The sequence below is a fragment of the Alosa alosa genome, chromosome 13 (genome assembly GCF_017589495.1).
Source record: "Alosa alosa isolate M-15738 ecotype Scorff River chromosome 13, AALO_Geno_1.1, whole genome shotgun sequence".
NCBI lineage: Eukaryota > Metazoa > Chordata > Actinopteri > Clupeiformes > Clupeidae > Alosa > Alosa alosa.
This window is the reverse complement of record NC_063201.1, coordinates 27,343,774-27,364,560: the sequence shown is the minus strand read 5'-3', so window position 1 is coordinate 27,364,560 and position 20,787 is coordinate 27,343,774. Positions and strand designations below refer to the sequence as shown.

The 20,787-nt window shown below is 40.9% G+C and overlaps 3 protein-coding genes across 3 annotated transcripts; all 3 read right to left on the bottom strand.

The window, feature by feature from the left end:
* Positions 1-32: 32 nt before the first annotated feature.
* On the bottom strand, positions 33-9,731 carry rab11al (RAB11a, member RAS oncogene family, like). The gene is made up of 5 exons (XM_048261826.1): positions 9,363-9,731; positions 6,256-6,451; positions 4,712-4,905; positions 3,674-3,754; positions 33-2,342 (listed from the first exon to the last, which is right to left on the bottom strand). Exons 1-5 carry the CDS (start codon positions 9,400-9,402, stop codon positions 2,203-2,205), a joined length of 651 nt encoding a protein of 216 aa, XP_048117783.1. The 5' UTR covers positions 9,403-9,731; the 3' UTR covers positions 33-2,202.
* A 967-nt stretch (positions 9,732-10,698) lies between these two features.
* rab25b (RAB25, member RAS oncogene family b) lies at positions 10,699-14,941 on the bottom strand. Its single transcript, XM_048261827.1, has 5 exons — positions 14,634-14,941; positions 12,378-12,573; positions 11,626-11,819; positions 11,385-11,465; positions 10,699-11,279 (listed from the first exon to the last, which is right to left on the bottom strand). The coding sequence occupies exons 1-5, from the start codon at positions 14,668-14,670 to the stop codon at positions 11,155-11,157; spliced, it is 633 nt and encodes a 210-aa protein (XP_048117784.1). The 5' UTR covers positions 14,671-14,941; the 3' UTR covers positions 10,699-11,154.
* Positions 14,942-15,248: 307 nt separating this feature from the next.
* Positions 15,249-20,188, bottom strand: lamtor2 (late endosomal/lysosomal adaptor, MAPK and MTOR activator 2). The gene is made up of 4 exons (XM_048261191.1): positions 20,000-20,188; positions 19,496-19,658; positions 19,170-19,259; positions 15,249-15,827 (listed from the first exon to the last, which is right to left on the bottom strand). Exons 1-4 carry the CDS (start codon positions 20,065-20,067, stop codon positions 15,771-15,773), a joined length of 378 nt encoding a protein of 125 aa, XP_048117148.1. The 5' UTR covers positions 20,068-20,188; the 3' UTR covers positions 15,249-15,770.
* Positions 20,189-20,787: the final 599 nt, after the last annotated feature.

Genomic DNA, 20,787 nt, shown 5'->3' with positions numbered 1-20,787 from the left:
GGAACAGAATCAAGATGCCTGGGCCACTTGACTAATAGCAAATTCATTTTATTCATACATATTTATTCCAAATATACATAATGTTATTTATCATTAAAAATATCTTCCCACTACCAACCTATTCCTGCTGAGCAATGCCACTAGTGTTGCCAAGCCAAAGTTTCGAGAAAACGCACTACTTCAATCACATCATCAGGATTTATCCAATTAACAATGTTTATGTTGCTACTGCATAGGAGAGTGTTTTTGGTTGCATTGCCATTGATAGCATTAGGCTCTGGTTCTTTGACATGTTAGAGGGAAATACAATTGAACTGCCAGCGTGTCGGTCTGCATCGGAGCATCGCAGCGGGCACCAAGTTAATATTGACCTTCACTGCAGTGACCTTGACTTTGAAACAAGGCCCCCTACCTCCATGACAGAAGGGGTCTTGGTTGAGCCAATCCCCCACCACCACTGCCGCCGCCACCCTTTGGTCTGTCCCCTTTCCCCCGTACCACCCTGCTTAAGCCAGAACTCCAACATCCAAGCAGGAGGGAGAGCGGGGCCATAATCCATGAGATCTCCCATAAGACCCAGCTCTCTTTAGGTTACACACAGAAGAAAAAGGGATTTCATTTACAGTGAGACGAGTGTATAACGAAGCCTATCAGACATGCACAGGACAGGCCTGAGGCAAGGCGCTGGGCCTCCCTGCTCCTTGCAACCTAATACATGCACACAGATGATGAGGAAGCAGCCTAAAGGGAGAACAGAGGGAGCGCTGCATGCCTATTTGCTCTGAGTCAGACCCTTGAAACCTTTCCATCCAATAGAGACGTGGCTTTTAGAAACCGGAGATGCACCTTCAAAACAGTGTCCGGAGGCCACAAGCCACTGGTGCACCCGTTTAATGACTTAAAACTAACAGTACAAAGTGTGCAATGCATGGATGTGTTAAATGTGAGGAGGAAATAAAATACTATGTAAAAAAAAAAACATACAGTGAATCCAACATTGTCAGAGGTAAAAGAAGCTTCCAGTAAAGCAAGTACAAAAAAATATTTCTTAACATGTGCTCGTGATTTCTTTTGACACATCCTTTCATTACAAGAAATTGATCTGCTATACTTGACAGGTCTTTCATGGCATTCCCCTCAATCAAGTATGCATTTACTCGAAGCTGAAATTAATCGCGTACAATGATTTCATCCTTAAAGAATTTCTTGTGAATTTCATGTGAATCTGTAGTCACAAAGAGAAAAGAAGAAATAAAAAGAGTCACCCTTCATATCCCAGAAATAATATTAAATTAAAAAAGCCCAGTGTAGCTTTGAGATGATTCTCTGCGAGGCAAAAAAATAAAAAAATCCTCAGGTCAAACAATACAAACGAAAAATGTTCATATTAACATTAAATAAATACAGTAGGGGATGTCAAAAAAAGCAGTAAGCCAGAACTTTGCTGGAAGGTAGAACATAAGGTAATCTTTGCCATGTGCACAATGCGGTCAAATGGGTTTTTTTTTTTTTTTTAAATTAGCTGTGATTGACTCCATAAGCACAATTTCCCTTTATGGTAATTCAGACATTGAGCCAAACTGGGATGACATCCAGTATAAACTGCTATCTGCTCTTGCACCATGCCCTCGCTGAACGTTTCTCTCGTATACTTCTATCTCAGCTGCAAAGAAACATCAGATGTGCAAATATGTGCATGGGCCCAAATTTCACCTACATGTCCAGATGGATGGGAGAGAGACAGTGATCACAGCTAGCGGAAAGACTGCACTCTGCCCCAAACCATGGCTCGTTGTGACCCGCCCATATAATCGTATTAGTGTGAAAGATAAGAGGTATGGTGTTTCAGGAACAGACTAATCAGTATGCTAACCAAATTCATTTAATTCTACATTCACCCAACTCTTTCCTGGTGGTGCTTCATTTTTTTTGTCCACAGCTTATTGCATTTGCAGATTCTGGGGCCATAGCTGTAAAGCTTATTGCAATTGTAAGTTAACAAGAATGCATAGATAGAGTAAGGGGAGTACAGCGTACACAGCACTCATGCAGACACCTGTGTGTGTGTGTGTGTGGGGGGGGGGCAGTCCGGCATTCTGACTGTCTGTTTTACATTTTGCTTTTTTTTTTTTTGTTGCTTTTTTGCCTTTTCCCTCATGTTTTTTTTTCTGTTACCCAGGATCCTTAGCGTGTGCAGAAACTTCAGTTGTTCTGGCAGCAGGCGCCCTGCTTTGCTGAGCTCTGGGTGGGTTGCACAGTGATCGGCACAACATTGGAGTTTGGAGAGAAGTCGGCGTCACTACGCCCAGACATCTGCCGCTGGGACACTATGTGGTAGATGGCTGTGGAAGGGAGAGGTCATGAGGAGATGTATGTTAAAGGAACACTTTGCAGTTCTTTCACCTTAAAATAACAGCATCAAACTCATTCTGATGCTACACTGACACTATACAGTACCTAATCTCACTATATCCAGCTGTTTTTATAACTGGGAAGTTACTTTCAGGGTTACATGGAAACCCCTTAAAAATAATAATAAAAAATAAATAAATAAATAAAAAGACTTGCAGGTCAACTTTTGGAGCACTGCTGACAGGCAATGTTGCCGAGTGAGCACTTGGCCACTTATTTATCTGGAAACACTTTCATCATTAGTGGGCAGCTTATCACAGTCATCCGATCAGAACCACAGGAACTGGGTCAAGTAATTGTTTCAGGAACACTGCTCAAAAACATGCCCCTTGTATCATCACCACCTTAAGATATCCATTAAGAGGCCAGGGGCTGAGGGTGGTGTGCTAGTCCAGAGAGGTTTGCAAGTCCTATGATGCCAGCAAGCACCAGAGCTTAAACATGCAGTATGAGCTGTGGCCGAGTATTGACACTATTTACAAACCCACAGCAACTCTGTTCCAGAAGTAAAGAAAAGGAAGGAGCTTCTGAGATGATGCAAGAAAACTCGATCAGTGGAAGAACAGAATGCCATGGTTGTATTTTTGCAGAAGGGGAATACGTTGAAGGGGCAAGGGAACTGGAATGTACCTTTTCTCAGTTCAAATTAAAATTTGTAAAGCCATGTGAATTACCTCTCCAAAGAGATCACTAGCTATGCAGTAACTCTCTACAAAGAGGGTGGGTGGTGCCATGTACGCATACATGAGCCATTCTCTTAGACTGCCTTTTTTGAAGGCGGGTGAGGCTCCTCTTCTACACAGTAGAGCACTGAAATGGTTGGCCCCTGTTGGATGAATTAAATGAAAATATCGTTCATTAGCGTGGCGGCACGTCGTTAAGGCCCTTTTATCTGTCCCCAGCGCAAGACTTTACCTGAGCTGAACCTTGTTAATTTCTGACCCTTTATGCTGTATCAACCCAAGTTCCTGGGATGACCGACTCTGATAAATGATAGATCATCTGTAAAAATGGTAAATACTTGAAGACAACAGCCTGTTTTTGATGCTCTCGGGGCAATCTCAAATTTGGTTCTTTTGTGTGCAGTAGTAAGGAAGCTGTGTAATTGACCTCAGATTGATTTCATTCATGAAACAGCAGTCACATACAAACACCACAAACTTGGAATTTGCTGCCACCTACTGGTAGCAAGAAAGGGGATGTTCTCAAAATACTTGAGTGTATTCTTTTGGTCACCGACAGGCCTACATGACCCACTGACCTGTAAGAATAGTCTGGAAAGCCAACTCCACATTGGACGAGTCCAAAGCAGACGTCTCCAGGAAGGACAGTCCATGCTTTTCTGTAAAAACAAAGAGAGAATCGTTGTCATCAGAAAAAGCATACTATTCATGGGTTTTATCACGCCCCTTTCTACAGGTGTATTAATCAAGCACCATGCAGTCTGCATTCATAATCTAGGTGCTTGATTTTATACACCTGTGGAAAGGGACCTGATGAAACCCATGAATAGAGCAGTATCACCATTCACCTCTCCCTATGAGAAAAGAAGTATACGTAATTCTAAATTTTAAAGTTTAGTAGTTTACCATATATACCACTGCATTGCTTTGCTTTCTTGGAGTTCTGAAACCACACTAATGCTTTTGAGCCCATGGATTTCTATCCTAACCAAAGAATAGTGAAATGCCTATACACTGAAGACACCATTCAGGCATCATATTCCATCCTCCCCTTGAGCCCCGTTGAAGGGATATTTTCAAATATACTAATTTCAGTTGAATTTATTCACTCTGTAAATGTTAAGGGCCGTTGACACCAAGACCAATAACGGCAAAACATTATTGCTCTAGCTAATATGAATGACAACATCCGGTCCACACATAAACTATAACAATAACAGCATCCATGTTAGCTAGTGATGCTTCTTTGCCGTTTTCGTTATATTCATCGTTCTTGGTGTGAACGGGCCTAGTATATAAATATATATACTCTTTTGATCCCATGAGGGGAAATTTGGTCTTTGCATTTATCCCAATCCGTGAATTAGTGAAACACACTCAGCACACAGTGAACACACAGTGAGGTGAAGCACACACCAATCCTGACACAGTGAGCTGCCTGCCTACAGTGGCGCACGGGGAGCAGTGAGGGGTTAGGTGCTTCAGCCATTCCTACTGGTCGGCGTTCGAACCGGCAACCCTCCGGTTTCAAGTCCGAAGCACTAACCAGTAGGCCACGGCTGCCCCCTAAGGCCTTTACACATGGGAAGCAGAAGCAGCAGAAGCGGACGACCTACCAGCGAAGGCCTTGGCCTCGTCCGTGGGCACCGCTCTCAGGTGACGCAGGTCACTCTTGTTGCCCACCAGCATGATGACGATGTTGCTGTCAGCGTGGTCCTGCAGCTCTTTCAACCAGCGCTCGGCGTTTTCGTATGTCAGGTGCTTGGCGATGTCGTACACCAGGAGGGCACCAACAGCTCCTCGGTAGTAACTACACATGAAGGTAAGGAAATGATTAGCCCAGAAGGGGATTAAAATAGGTAGTGCCACCCATTGGACTTGTTTAAATAAAATAAAAAATACAAAAGTCAATAGGTAAAAAGGGTTGCACATGACTAATGAAATTAAAGTTGGAGAATGAACTTACTGCTACAACACTGTTGCTGATGGCCATTATATAGTCAACCTGAACCTTTGGTCAACTTATAGTTTACCGACATATGTTTCACAATGCAATAAGCAATGTCACAAGTTATGTAAGGCATAAATGTGTCTATTTCTTCACTCTGTGAGGGGGGTAGGAAGTACTTACATGGATGTGACTGCCCTGACGGGGGTTTACAGTGACTTACGCGTAGGGTTGCAAAGGGGCGGAAAATTTCCGGAAACTTTCCATGGGAAGTTAAGCTGGGGAATTTTGGAAATATTCCAAATTGGAAACTTTCATGGAATTAAAGGAAATTATGGTAATTAATGGGAATTTACGGGAATTAACTGGGAATTTTTGGTAACTCCTACTGTTTCATATACAGACATTAACATTTTGTTTCGTAATAAGCAATATGATTTGTTTGTTCGTATTTTCGCTTAGCTTAGCATACAAGGATAGCTAACATGCTAGCGGGAATCCCATTCTCTGCCTATGGTTTACTAGCGTGCTAAGCAACACTGAAACCACTGAACTGCCCAAGATACACCACGCCACTCAACAACAAAATCCAATTGGTTGGAACATTGACTGACAATCAGTTTGTTCAGTTAGAATCCCAGAAAATGGTAAAACAAATAAAAAATAATGACAACATACCACCCCAACCAAACCTTATAGATTATGTAAATTATATATAAATTGTCAAGCTTAATCAGACAGATTAATCGTCCCATTACAGTTTATGCAAAATTACGTACACCCATTTGAATGAAGACTCCATTGCAAACTTCCACCAGTTATTCCCACATGAGATGACATTTTCATTGGGAATTTATTTTCCCCATGCACATGAACGCATCATGGGTTTCCTTTATGTCTAGTAGCCTATGCTGATTGCTGTGTGCATGGGATTGACGTATGTGCAGGGTAGAAATTTGACTGAAATTGTTGTTTTAACTAATATTATGCTGCAAGATGGGGTTTTGTCCACTACATTTAAGTTCCCTGTTATAGACTAACTTGCCATATTAAAAATTCCTAGTTTATTCCCATTAATTCACGTTTATTCCTGTTAATTTCCGTATATTCCCATGGAAAGTTTCCAATTTGCAAAGTTTCCCAAATTCCCGAAACTTTGCAACCCAACTTACGCGGATGTGACTGCCCTGACGGGGGTTAACAGTGACTTACGCGGATGTGATTGCCCTGTAGCGCTCCTGGCCAGCTGTGTCCCAGATCTGCGCCTTGATGGTCTTTCCCTCCACCTGGATGCTACGTGTGGCAAACTCCACCCCGATTGTGCTTTTGCTCTCCAGGTTGAACTCGTTTCGGGTGAAGCGGGACAGAAGGTTGCTCTTTCCCACGCCAGAATCCCCAATTAGCACCACTGCAAGGTTGGACCAAAGCACAGTTTCATCAGTTGTTGGGAATGGAGCATAAATGCATTAGCAAGTACTAGAGTGCAAGTGAATGTTCCAAGCAGGGAAAGAAAAACAAATGAAGAGTTTGGTTCCAAAACGCTATATCCACCATTTTAATGACTTGTCATAAATATTTTTTTATTTTATTTTGCTTTGCAAGTAATTTCAGTAGAATTGTAATTGGATATGGTCATTTGATTTATCTTTACTCAATCAAAACAACAAAACAACAATTTGATTGATATTACCTGAAATACACAATGAAATAACATGACTTTTTAATGTTTTTAATGTTGCTTCAAATGTTCTGTTTCTCTTCACTATAGTAGTGGCCTAATACATAGTGGTGCAGTAATGTATAACCTAAAACCTAATACATGGAGAGATGACTTGATAACTAGTAAGTCAAAGCAGAAAAACTACTTAAAAGTCCTAAAATTGATTTGATTTAGTGATCACTGAAATCACCAATTCAGTGGTTTCCCATTTCATTTTCTTGAGTGAATAAAAGTAAAGAAACAATAATTGTGTGGTCAGTGCTTTTGTGACCCCAATGGCCTCGCCATGCCTTGTTTGCCATTGCCATCTGAACCGTGCTACACAAGTATCATTTTCCCTTTTGCAGTGAGTCAAACAATGACTGAATCACTATGGAATCCTTCAGCCAAGTCAAAATGATCCCCTTCTCTACAACACTGTACTACCTTTGTGTCGAACCAGTACCACATGACAGTCTACCAAACCTGATCGTTTGAGTTCATCGCACACCGACACACAGGGCCATAGTGGTTGTTTTCCACTGTGACTCCCGTACGTCCCAAGTCATGCTCCCGATTGTGACGCAAGCAAACGACTGGGCGTCAGCTCAGCTGTGCCACTGGACCGAGGGTGTGTTCCCCCAGATCTCTTTGACTGCTGAATGAAAAGCCACCTGAGAAGGACGCTCCCCTCCCATCCTCACCCACATACCATTGTGAAACGCTGCCTGGGTTGGGTGTCTGAGTGCACAACAAAGCCACAAAGAAATCACAGCCACTGCCCCATAGTGATCATGCAGCAATAACGATTATGTTATGGTGCCAAAAGTATTAGTGTTCAATGTGGCTCACAATTAGCTTTGATGTAACCTAGTATCAAGCTCAGACTGTAACTCCAAGCAATAAAAACAAAATCACAATGCAGTTATGACATACAGCCACTGATTCAGAAGCAAAGCAGTCTGCCTTACAGCAACACAGTGGGGGGTGCTGTAGAAGTGATGAAGTGGTTCTGCATGCTCTACCACAGCGTTCCTCAAAGTGTGGTCAGGGGACCACAAGTGGTCCGCGAGCAGACATGGTAAAATATAATATAAATGAGTTGTTTGCAATATTGAACCAACTTGTATGTAAATCCAAACAGTTCTGCAACACTATGTAAGCCTATGCCAGTTTAAAACATAGGAATCCTCTGAAACAATAAGCAAGGTGCAAAGACAATTAGCAAGGTGGTTCAGTGAGTAGGCCTTTTGTGTGATATACTGTTGACACTGTTGCTGTAGGTCTACTCTCTTTTTTTAGCTAGGTTGTCCATGAGTTTTTTTATTGGTTAAGTGGTCCTTGGTCTGAAAAAGCTTGAAAAACACTGTTCTACACCAACATAGTTAAACACCAACTAGGCACTGCAACTACAGTAAGACCAACCCACATCTAAGAGCATGTTTTGTGTGAATTCACCACATTCTTACTCTAACCAGTGTCATCTGTTTGTTTAATGATATCAAGAAACAAATGTGCTTGTGCCACACATTCATTGGAACCACCTCAAAGCTAGGGCACATTTTAGTCTCTAACTCACACCGGCATACGCATTACACACAACCATGCACAGACACACACTCTTCCTGATAGTAATACAGGTCTTTCCAGTTGGACAACTGCAGAGCCCGTTCCACTTGGGAACAAAGGGACACTTACTGTATTTCCTCTCTGGAATCAAAGACAGCTCAGAGAGTGAAGTCTGTGATTAAATGCATATCAATTCATATACAAATTGTAGTGTATATATACATATAATGTGTTATATATATATATATATATATAACACATTGTGTTCAAATGTATACTAGGCTATCCAAGACTGTAGCCTATGTCAATGTATTTAAATATAGATATTCCGCAGGTCATTTTAGGTAGGCTTAAATGATGTATCAGGTGAGACAAAACATATTCTAAGTATATATCGATCTATCTATCCGTCTTCTAATAACAGAAGTGACCAAGAATTTCAATGGCCAAAACAAGGACACTGGCTCAAGGTACCTAGGTCCACCTCAGGGTGACTCATCGCGATGTGTCATTCTGCCAACTAAATTCCCGATGACCACCTTCTAATTAGATTGCATCACATGCCTTGCTACAGTTGCTATTTGAATAGCTAACATGTGTTAGTTAGTTTGAAGTTGCCAGTCAAAACTGTCATCTACCGATTTTTCAAATTCCCTGTCACCCATCACACGCCTTGCAACTTAACGCAGACAGTATAAGCTAGTGGCACTAAAACTGTTGACTTTTTCATCTGTAGATATCAACAAAACATTATCTAAACCAGCAGCATACTGTTTGCTGGCAAACATCAGCTGATTTTAACATAGCAAATACATTGTTCACCTTTGCAAAAGTTACAGTGATCCGTCTGGCTACTTTACTGATTAGTTTGGTAAAATCATAACGATCGCAGTTAGCATGTAGACTAGCAAGCTCCAACAGCTTCAAGTGGCATTAGCTACTAACCTTGCTAGCGTACCTCGCTAGCTTACTAGCTTTTGCTAGCCAATTCACAAGGTAGCTAACTGTGCTAGCTGTGAGGCAACGTCATCGTTTAATGCGGAGGACTCACCTTTAAAGAGGTAGTCATATTCGTCTTCTCTCGTCGCCATTTCTTCAAATTGCTGTCCAGACAGCTCTTCTCGGGCAACAGATATCTTCTCGGGCAACGTAATTTGTAACGTTAAGTTACGACTTGTTGACTCGCCTTTGGCTAACAATTCCTAGCCACTTTATCGCGTGAGTCAAGGCAAATTCTCATCCAAACAGCTCGTGACAACCCACAAGCTCCTCTTTGGTTTATCTGTAGCACTCACTACAACTAAACTCCAAGGTCCCTGCTTCCGAAATAATTTAATTATATTATACTGCATCTACGTCTGAGAGGAGTGCAACAACAGAAACCCTGAAGCTTTTGGAAAGTTTTTAAGCGACCTACTCCTCCACTTCCGAGCGGCGTTGTGTGACGAATGCGCAGTCCCGCCCCTTGTTTGACTGGCAAGTAACACTAGCTGTCATTGTCTCTACGATGATTTGCCAGTGGTGCTTTCAGTCACGGGTTGCTTCACTGATTTTACCTGAGTTTTTTTTTCCTGAAAAGGTATGCGGTGCTCCAGGTTTCTTACCTGTACATCAGAGAAACAGACTGTTAACTGGCTATGACCTCACTTCCACATGATTTAGCTGCTGCTGTGGTGACACGTGGCTTATACTTTTGAGTGACAGTCATGGTACCAGATAGGTGTGGGCTAGAGAAGGCCTACCAACATAATTACAAGACTTAGTAGCAGGGGTGTAGTGGTGGGTGAACTATAATGGTGCCATGTGGTATCAGATTTATTAAAAAGACATTCAGAACATGTTTGATGATGGTGGAGGTTATTGTTCAATGTTTATAACAATACCAGTGGTATTAAATGGTTCCTAGAGTGTTGATGAGTGTAAATATTGTAAATGTGGTTAATACAGTGAGATTTTTGAATGTCAAAAACACTAATAAGAGGTGGATAAACTGTATTTCTGACATTTCAGAGGAGGATGACCTGTGTTTACTTGTGTTTTCCCTCACAGGATCAAAAGAGTATATATACTTACTCCACTACAGCCCTGCTAGATATATCAGCCAAGGTTGCCATATCCCTACAGCAATGAAGTCGAAGCTTGATGGAGAATTTCTCAAAATCAGTATCACCTAGGCCTACACCTATTAGCCTAGCAATTACTGGCATTTTCATAATTATTTAGTCAAATAAACCATGTTTTATACTTAACAGTGGCAGGCCTATTTATTGACAAGATTGGAATGAATATCATACAACAACGATATCCGACATACTTTAGCCTACTTTACTAGCCTATCATTTCAGATACAAATACATTGAATTTTCATATTCAGATACCTTAATACATTGAACTTTATATGACAAGAATCATTTATTGCAGTGATGGGAAAGACAAATCAGATTAGATCAGTAAAATCAATTTAACAGAAAGGTGTACAACAGTTTATCTAAAGGTAAACCTGCACTTTGATATGCCACGGTTTCAGATACTGTGAAAATTGTGTCTCTCGTTTAAAAAAACAAATTACAATATGGATCATAACCAGAACATAACAGTGAAACGCACTCACGCTCTTCCACTTCACACAAAGCCCATACGCTTATCTGTAAGACACAAGCCTATGACTGCGATCATCTAGTGTGTTTGTAAAAAATATAATTTATTTGTTCTAGTCACTAAAATTCACATGCTATTGTATAACATGATATTTTGCCTCTTTGTGGATCAATTTTGAGTACAAGACAAAGACTTTCAGCAGAGATTCTTGAACTTTAAGGGAGTTAGAGTCCATTTAAAAAGTATCAGACATTCCTGCAGCATGGTTTATTCTCTTCATTATTGGTGGATAGAGCATTCTCGCTAGTCAATGTCACAGCACTGATTGAGCCTCTGGTCACTTCTCTGCTGGACACTTTCTTGTGGATCTCTGCAAAGAAATGAGAGTACTCATGTCATATCAGAGGACTTCAGTCAATTATAGTTAATAGAATTTGAAGAATAGAGTTAATTAGAATTGTAATTTGTAATTTACCAGTAAGGACATTGTTAAAGGCAACCTCGACATTTGTGGATTCTAAAGCAGAGGTCTCCATGAACAACAAGCCATTCTTTTCTGCATCAAGGGGCAAAAAATGTTTTAAAACTCTGAATATAAATGTCCTTGAAAATATAATGGAAATTCATCATCAAGTGGTCCTACTCATTATACATGACCCATCAAAAAAAAACTATTTTTGCTTTATTTTGAGAACTGGCATTCATTTAATGGATACCTGCGAAGCCCTTGGCATCCTCAGTGGGAACTGACCGCACAGATGCCAGGTCAGACTTGTTTCCTACCAACATGACGACTATGTGGGGGTCTGCATGATCGTATAGCTCCTTCAGCCAACGTACTGCACTCTCATAAGTAAGGTGCTTTGAAATGTCATAGACAAGCAGAGCTCCAACTGCACCCCTGTAATATCTGGAGAGAATGCACCAAAAAGACTAAATGAGGAACACATTGAAACAGCAAATGTGGGTGGACAGACAGAAAAATAACTCTGGGGAGAATGTTTCTTAGGGTTAAAATGAGGTAAAGAAACAATCTCTTCAGTTGTCCTGGCTAACCAAAAGGAATTCCAGTGTAACTTCCATACAAAATACATGGAAGGCATTTATGGTTTGTATTGTTCCTCCAAATAAAATAAAATAAGCAACACAGGTAGGTCACAAAAACTGAATTATAATGTTACCAATGTACCAATTAGAGGATTTGTTTCTCAAACAAGCTTAAGGCTACATGCCATAATTTCCCCCCAATGTTGATGTGAACACATGGGTCAAATCATATATAAGACTAATTTAAAGTTGTTGGTGTTAGGAATCAGAGCATCCCCAGCAGGAAACACACTATATAACAAAACATATCTGTTGAGAGGAAGGACGGCATTTTGAGCACATCTGTCATTCTCCTATGCTACGAGTAGACTGACAAGTGGTTAGTTTGTAGCAGAGGTGTCAATCTTGAGTAGTAACCCACGCTGAGGTGATGGCCCTGTAGCGCTCCAGGCCGGCCGTGTCCCAGATCTGGGCCTTGATCGTGAGGCCGTTCAGCTGCACGGTCCTCGTGCTGAACTCCACTCCAATGGTGGTGCGGCTGTCGTGGTTGAACTCATTTTTGGTGAAGCGTGACAGCAGGTTGCTTTTGCCCACACCAGACTCGCCAATCAGAACCACTAGAGGCAACAAGAAGAACAGTCATCTGAGAATTAGCATTCCTTAGCTCAACTAACTGAACTGTGGTACAAATAGAATAGTATAACGTTGCAGGATTATAGCTATTTAAAGATAGAGATAACTAGTTACTAATAAATAGCAATGTTTCCAGAAAGATGAGGTAGTCTATGTCCAGTGAAGGAGTGCAGATATGAGGTTGCAAGGTACAGTCCCTAGTATCCACATAATATGTTACAAATCCTTAAATAACCATGGTGCACATTTGAGATTGGGCAACGGGTGAAACACTGCAGTCAAGTGCTCTAAATGAATGAGTAATAACAGACACCAGACACTCCCTACACGTGATATCTGGCCTCCAGTCTTAATGCTATCAGTAAGTCAGGACATGTATTTTCAACAGAAAAAAAGCAAGGGAAAGGGAAGGGCATTGTATAGTGCTCTCTTGCACATCACTGATCCTACTGTGATTCAAGACCAAACAAGGTGGTGGGGGCAGTTGGTGATGTGCACTTGCAAGAGAAAAAGAAACATTGTTTTTCACACTTAGTCTGATATGTGAGTGGAGTGTTTTCCCCCCTCAAAGTTGCAGGCAGCAAGGAATCAGTCAGTCACTAGATAATACCTGAAGACTTATGCATTACACATGCTGGTGGCATTCACCACCTCTCCTACTGTTGGCAGCTGATTCACCTTTCACATTGCTTGGAGTGGAGTAAAGGAGACTAAGTAAGACATTCTTGACAATGGGGGAGATACAGTTGGATACAGGGGTTGTGACAATGGAATTATATTCAGTGACTTTCCCAGAACACCAGGAGTGACCAAGTTAAATATTGTGTGACATGTTGCTTGGGGCCAGTTTCTTTCAAGTGTTAAGGCGTTCATTTTGTATTATGTTTTCAACCAGCCCAGTTATTTTGACAAATATGACTCAAAATAGTTCACAGTTATTTCTCAAAACATTCAAGTGCTGCTAGCTTTGTCTGAACCACACAGTCGGTGACCATAAAGTAACCTAAGATAGTGTGAAGGAAACTTTGAGTTGCTCAACTTTCGTCTGTTTTGGGTAATTGTTCACCACACTGCCAATGACAGACCGTTGTTTCCCTTTGGTTTTCATAAGCAAGATGAACACAACTACAAATGCTTCCCCTCCTCTACTCAGTAACCTATCTTATGCAAACAGTAGTCAGGTTGCCATGGTGAAAAGGACCGAAGACCTTGAAGCATTCCGAAAAGCTCTGTTTATATTTTTGAGAAACAGCACCTTAGGAAAACATAGTTCTGCTTGTTTCCCATTGTCATACTTTAGGATTTAATTCCTACAAACTCTTTGGACAGAACAACAAAAGTTTTATATGAACTATAAAAAGGCCTTATAAACCACTCAAAGGAGATGTATTGTTTTCTATCAGTATCATTTTACTTGCATTATTGAAACCCCTTACTTTTTCTATAGCAGAAACTCAAACAACATGCATGTTTTCTCCGTGCATAACTTAAACCCTGGGTCATATGAAGGGCTTTAGATGCATCCGAGCGAATACAAAAATGAATGACATGGCAACAAAGATGGTATCACGTTTTGGATATAAATCATGGGGCACATGATCCATTACTGTGATCCATTACTACACAAAAAAAAAAATCTTTTATTGAGGCTTCACCCAATTTTATGCCATATCACACACCAAGTATAAGTACATTTAGTTGAGACATTTTGTAATGAAGATTATTCTTCTTTGAAATGCTTTATGAAATGAAAGGGTGTAATGAAATGCCTAGCTAAATTAGTGACCATTTAAAGTTTAATAATAATAATAAAAACTTTGTCCAGAGTATTTAACAATCTTATCAAACCAGTTTCCTTTATTTACCTAAGCTACAACTAACTATTAAGGGTGAGAACCTGCCACACACTTTGTACTGTAATGTTAACTGTAATAGTTTAATCTTTATTAGTATGTATTCACTTGGCTTTGACAACATATACCATCATGCACATATATGTAAATATACTTTACAAGTATCTTTAAACAGTAAAGACACAACTCACCCTTAAAGACGAAATTATAAGCCTCATCTGACCCCATGCTTAGCCCATTCAGTAGTTCCTCAACAGCCTGGCTTAAATGTGGAGGCGTCTCTCAAACTGAGATTGCAGACTGATGACAACACCTTGAAGACTGTTTCTCTTCACCACATGGTCAAAAGACTAATAGTAAATGGCTACTATGGATTCTATCCCATTAGCATTAGACTGGTTTTCTCTGTTTAGTTGAGGACAGTGTAGTCGTGTGTACAAGGAACTGCCCTGCTCTGAAGCAAGGTAGTTCCGCTAACAAGAGCAGTGGGGGTTGGGGGGAGGCGTTCCCTTCAGGAAGGCGAGAATGCAGGTTGAACAGGTAGGGCGATACAGGCACAGGTGCAGTGATACAGGCAGTGCTTTCGCTCTGCACCTGCTCAACCAATGAGATCACTTCCTTTCACAAAGAGCCAGTCATTATACCATATGGTGCCACAGTGGCCCCTGACATGGAACTCATATCTGATTTTGGTATTTGAGGTAAATATTTATAGCTCAGCTACTGAATTACTGTACCCGAGATAATTACATTTACTTTGAAAACATTTCTGTTTTTCATTTAAAGAAATAACTATTGCACTGACATAATGCATATATCTTTATTCAAAATAAACAAGACATACAGTATTTGACCATAAACAAGGGATGATGGTTTTAAATGGGCGTTTTAATACAATTACTTAATATATTTACTTGCGTGTTTTCAGCATCTTTAAGTACATTTGTACAAATTGTTGACATTGTACACATTTCATACAAAAAAAATCTTTCATTTTCACATATATCTTCCAGATTGTTGAGCAGAGACAAGCACAACAGAAGGCATTGTTTCTCACACAGGCAAAGCTGTTAGTTCACAAAGAAAACAACACACACAGCAGTCTATACAGAACATCACACATACCTCAATCCTGCAGATATGAGTGTGAGCGTGTAAAATAGTTATATAAATAAATAGTTAATTCTCTGTGAAGACAGTTGACAGCATTCTAAGTCAAAGTCCAGACTTCCTAACATGCAGCCACACTCGAGCGCACAAAGTGAGTCTCCCTTCTGCTCCCAAAAAATGACACCAGAAAGAGGAAGAAGTGATTGCGTTCATTTTCTCTAAGATGCTGCCACTTGTGTCAAGGGTTCCTCCAGGTATTGTACAAGCGCTTCCGCCTAAAAAAACAAAATAATGATGCATCTTAAACAAGTGGTTTAACGTTAAATATGAATGAAATAGATGTGTGTGTGTGTGTGTGTGATAGTGTGATGATGTGTGTGTGATAGATTGTGTGTGTATGTGTGATAGATTGTGTGTGTGTGTATGTGTGATAGATTGTGTGTGTGTGTGTGTGTGATATGTGTGATTGTGTGTGTGTGTGTGTGTGTGTGTGTATGTGTGATAGATTGTGTGTGTGTGTATGTGTGTGTGTGTGTGTGTGTGTGTGTGTGTGTGTGTGTGTGTGATAGATTGTGTTTGTGTGTGTGTGTGTGTGATATATTGTGTTTGTGTGTGTGTGTGTGAGTGTGTGTGTGTGTGTGTATTAAAGGTTGTATCAGCGATAGCGGGGATACGTCACTTCTGCTGATGTTCAAACAAAACAGAGAGCTAGCTCGCTACTCCCTCCCGGGCAATTAAACGCGCATCTCGTCGGTTATTGGTTAAAACACTTTATTTTGATTTTGAGGGGTTGCCAACCCTTGTTGGTAGCAATTGTTTTTGTGTACAGATCTCGGAGCCTATAGGCTGCCTAGAGAGACGCGTTTTTTTGACGGCCTGCTTATGGGGCAGGCAGCTAGCAGATCTTTAGGAGATTTGTAGAAGTTTGCATGATAACTACCTGGTGGTTATAAATGTTAACATGAGAGGAGGTGGTGCTTGACCCTAGATGAGTGCACTACAGGCCTCGGAGGTCTACAATGAAGCCATCTCACATGGCTCCTCAAACAAATACCTTACTGTTTTTATTAACAGTTCACTGACCTGGAGCATACATGTTGACAGCCTGTATGGCAGACTACAACAACATCTGCATCAAGTTCACAGGGTTGACCCAAAATGTATGGTAATCTTTTATCAGGCAATCTTGAAAAACTTAATCAGATAGGGCACCACACCACTGCCTGATTTGGTAACCTCTCTGTGCAACTTAATTCAAAACTAGTCCGTCTCATGCAAACTGCATAAAAGATAAGGTGACTGACAGCATTCATCCCTTTGGTCTACCTATGAACAGACTGTTACAAGCAAGCCAACAAGATTATTCTTTCACACAAGCTTTGCGTCAGACAACTTGAAGGTATCAGAGTTTTGTATATCAGTTAACTTTGAAGCAGTCACCTTACTTTGGATAGAAAATAGCATTAGATCATAGGAGAAATTAGACGGGAATATTTCAACATTAGGCACCTCCGATATGTTTAGTGTTCTAAACTGGGCAGCCGTGGCCTACTGGTTAGGGGTTCGGGCTTATAACCGAAGGGTTGCCGGTTCGATCCCCGACCCAGAAGGAAAATTGTGCGTGGGGAAGTGGTTGAGCACTGCTCTCCCATGCCCACATCCACAGCTGAAGTGTCCTTGAGCAAGGCACCTAACCCCTCACTGCTTCCCAAGCGCCGCTGTTGCAAGGCAGCTCACTGCTTCGGGTTAGTGTGTGCTTCACCTCACTGTATGTTCATTGTGTGCTCTGCGTGTTCACTAATTCACGGGATGGGATAAATGCAGAGACTAAATTCCTTGTATACGCAAGTATACTTGGCCTATAAACCTGATTTACATTTACATTAAAGATGTCAAATAGCTCTTTATAGTTACCAAAATGATAGCTAAGGAGCCAGACGTGAACACATGGATATCTATAAAAATATCTATAAACACTGTACAATTAAACAAAATACTTTTATAACCCTGGAGCCAGCTCCATACTGTGGTCTCAATGGCGATCCAGCTTTTGTTTAAAGGAGAATTCCGGTGTGATATTGACCTAAAGTGTATTGAAACATGATAGAGTGTGAACGTATGTCTCATAGCCCATCTCGGCTTGTCCCCTGCACTCCAAAATCTGGCGCTAGCTAGCCGATGCTACCAACAGCTTTTTTAGTGGTGCCCGGCATCCGGGCTAACCATGCAAATAAATCACTGTTTTACACCCATTTCACGAGGCTCAATGTATCTCCACACTTCATTGGTAGACTTCCGAGGCCCTGACATAAAGCGAGACATTGAGAACTTTGAAAAAAAGCACTGGTAGTTTACTTACAAGGCGATTTATACAGACAGTATCTTCATCGAAGTTTAAGCGTTTGCAGCCATCTTGAATTTAGTCACGATAAATTAGAAACAGCGGTAAAATGAACAGGTATGATAAGGGATCAGATTACAAAAATAATTCAGTGGAAATGCATGGATTCCAGTTTCTTCCAGTAGCAGCAACTGGAATCCATACATTTCCACTGAATTATTTTTGGAATCTGATCCCTTTATCATACCTGTTCATTCATACTAAATTTCGATTTATCTTGACTAAATTCAAGATGGCTGCAAACGCCAAACTCTGTGAAGATACTGTCTGTATAAATCGCCTTGTAAGTAAACTACCAGTGCTTTTCAAAGTTCTCAATGTCTCGCTTTAAATGTCAGGGCCCTCGAAGTCTACCAATGAAGTGTGGAGATACATTGAGCCTCGTGAAATGGGTGTAAAACAGTGATTTATTTGCATGGCTAGCCCGATGCGTCGGCACCACTATTGAAAAAGCTGTTGGTAGCATCGGTTAACTAGCGCCAGATTTTGGAGTGCAGGGGACAAGCCGAGATGGGCTATGAGACATACGTTCACACTCGGTATCATGTTTCAATACACTTTAGGTCAATATCACACCGGAATTCTCCTTTAAGTATAAGTATATATACTCTTTTGATCCCGTGAGGGAAATTTGGTCTCTGCATTGGTCTCTGCATTTATCCCAATCCGTGAATTAGTGAAACACACACAGTGAGGTGAAGCACACACTAATCCTGGCGCAGTGAGCAGCCTGCATCAACAGTGGCGCTCGGGGTTAGGTGCCTTGCTCAAGGGCACTTCAGCCGTGCCTACTGGTCGGGGTTTGAACCGGCAACCCTCCGGTTACAGGTCCGAAGTGCTAACCAGTAGGCTACGGCTGCCCCTCCAACAATATGGCATACCTGGTACTACCCACAAATAATGACAAATATCCACAAATGCCAGTATGTTTGAGTGAAGTAATATCGGAGTCAACTCATGTGCTACATAATGAATACCAGTTCCTACCATCAGGTTTAGAATACCGTAAGGCCTATTTATTGATGATTGACCATTAACCAGTTGTAGCGGCTCTCTGTAGGCCTCTGCTTTTATAATTTTCTACACTTTGGGACAATAAAGTGAATCTTGAATCATGTATTGCAATGTTATCTATGCTAGTTCAAATAAAACTCTGAGCTCACTTGGCATTTCAATGTAGTATAGTATTTTTTTTTCCTGCAGTCCAGTCTCTTACCTTGGCTTTCAGCATTCCAAAGCCCACTGTCTCTTTGGCATACATACACAACAATAGGTTTGCGACACGAGTGATGGCCACTCTCCCCTCCTGTAAAGTGGTCAAATAGATATTTCAAATAAATCGTTTGGCGATATTTTGCGTCTGTAATGTTCATTAGTAACCTACAAAATAAGTGTTGATAAATGGAATCAAATAAGCAAGATAGGACATCAACATACAGCATACAGAGATCAACGTCATCAACGCCACCGCAACACCATCTTCACATTGGTACAATTTCGATAGAGCTAATCCCTAAACCAAAAGGAAAAGGCCATGCTTACCATGCAGTCCATTAAGATGAATTTCAGTTTGTCCTCGTTGAAAGCTAGATGACCATTTTTGTCATAGGCTGCCCAAATGTTGCTGGCAATAGCCGCAGTGACCCGTGCGTCTGTGTCACCATAGCCAGAGTATGCCAGAAGGGAACCTTCGTTGTTCAATAGTCTAGGAGAGAATGAATGATCATTTTTGTTTATCAACATTACGTTGGGTTAATCGATCCCTTTCACTTGCTGAATACAAAGTTGGTAAAATATTTAGGCAAATCGCGTTAGGCACAAAGAAATAGAAATAAAAATCAAATAAGCTGTTTATATAAACTTTGAAAGAGTCATTTTACCAATCCACCAGGGGAGTAAAAGGGTGTCTAACTAACTTAGCAGATACATGACCTAGCAGGCTAGCATCTAGCTTCCTTTCTACCACTGCACAATTTTAGTTTGTTAGCGATGTAAATGTTAGCATGTTAGCATAATATTACGTATTTTGACCCAGGCAATACTTACAATGTGCTTTGAACTCCGTTTGTATTTGCTTGGCTGAGAACTTGGGTCAAAGCCTTTGGTCGTAACATTTCCGATAATTTAAAATGACTGCTGTCAACACAAAAGATTGGAAGTGGGAATGAAGATAGATATTTGGGCACATACGGTCCGTGGACGCGGTCAGGTGATAACTGCACGAGGGCTCACTGTTGCATACTGGGAGATGTAGTTGTTCTACTGTTAATCACATGTCCATGGTCGGTCATTTAGGTCCAGTTTACATCTGCTTACGCTGGCTTTGCCGTTACTGCTAGCGAAATAAAGCTAGCCGAGGCCTGCGCTCAATCTAGAATGGCCTATTATGTTTTTTCTTCTTCTTCTTCTAAGCAGGTTCCCTCTTAATTTGTCTGAGCAATAAGACGGACTATTAGGAACCATTTTACTGAACAATCACTGCCCGGCATGTGCATGGTGACGTTATAACTCCGTCAAGTTAACTCTGTTCAGAGTTTAACATCCAGGAAAAATACAGTGATGTGACTTGGCAATGACAAAAAAGGCTAACCTGGTGTAAGTGGCTACTCTACCTCAATTACATGGGGATTTGTGACCTAGGTTTTAAATAAAGGATGACACTCAAATGGAATGCAAGTTTCTACTTTCTGTCAGTTATACCCCAATATCCACACAAACTATCCTTTTATCATTGCAATGGTACAAAACAATGATCAGCTACGTAAATAATAAACACCAATTGATTTGCATTAACCTTCAATAATTACCAGAGTAAAGTCTAAACAATGGACTCC

What these genes read in the sequence shown, in the direction of transcription:
- lamtor2 (XM_048261191.1), bottom strand. Translation starts at nt 20,067, where the DNA reads ATGTTACGACCAAAGGCTTTGACCCAAGTTCTCAGCCAAGCAAATACA. An exon ending in AACGGAGTTCAAAGCACATT is followed by an intron (nt 19,659 to 19,999) that starts GTAAGTATTGCC and finishes ATTCTCTCCTAG; the next exon opens with ACTATTGAACAACGAAGGTT. An exon ending in TTGGAATGCTGAAAGCCAAG is followed by an intron (nt 15,828 to 19,169) that starts GTAAGAGACTGG and finishes TTGTTTTTTTAG; the next exon opens with GCGGAAGCGCTTGTACAATA.
- rab25b (XM_048261827.1), bottom strand. Translation starts at nt 14,670, where the DNA reads ATGGGGTCAGATGAGGCTTATAATTTCGTCTTTAAGG. An exon ending in TACAGGGCCATCACCTCAGC is followed by an intron (nt 11,820 to 12,377) that starts GTGGGTTACTAC and finishes CATTCTCTCCAG; the next exon opens with ATATTACAGGGGTGCAGTTG. An exon ending in GGATGCCAAGGGCTTCGCAG is followed by an intron (nt 11,466 to 11,625) that starts GTATCCATTAAA and finishes CCCTTGATGCAG; the next exon opens with AAAAGAATGGCTTGTTGTTC.
- rab11al (XM_048261826.1), bottom strand. Translation starts at nt 9,402, where the DNA reads ATGGCGACGAGAGAAGACGAATATGACTACCTCTTTAAAG. An exon ending in TACAGGGCAATCACATCCGC is followed by an intron (nt 4,906 to 6,255) that starts GTAAGTCACTGT and finishes CTTCATGTGTAG; the next exon opens with TTACTACCGAGGAGCTGTTG. An exon ending in CGAGGCCAAGGCCTTCGCTG is followed by an intron (nt 3,755 to 4,711) that starts GTAGGTCGTCCG and finishes TTGTTTTTACAG; the next exon opens with AAAAGCATGGACTGTCCTTC.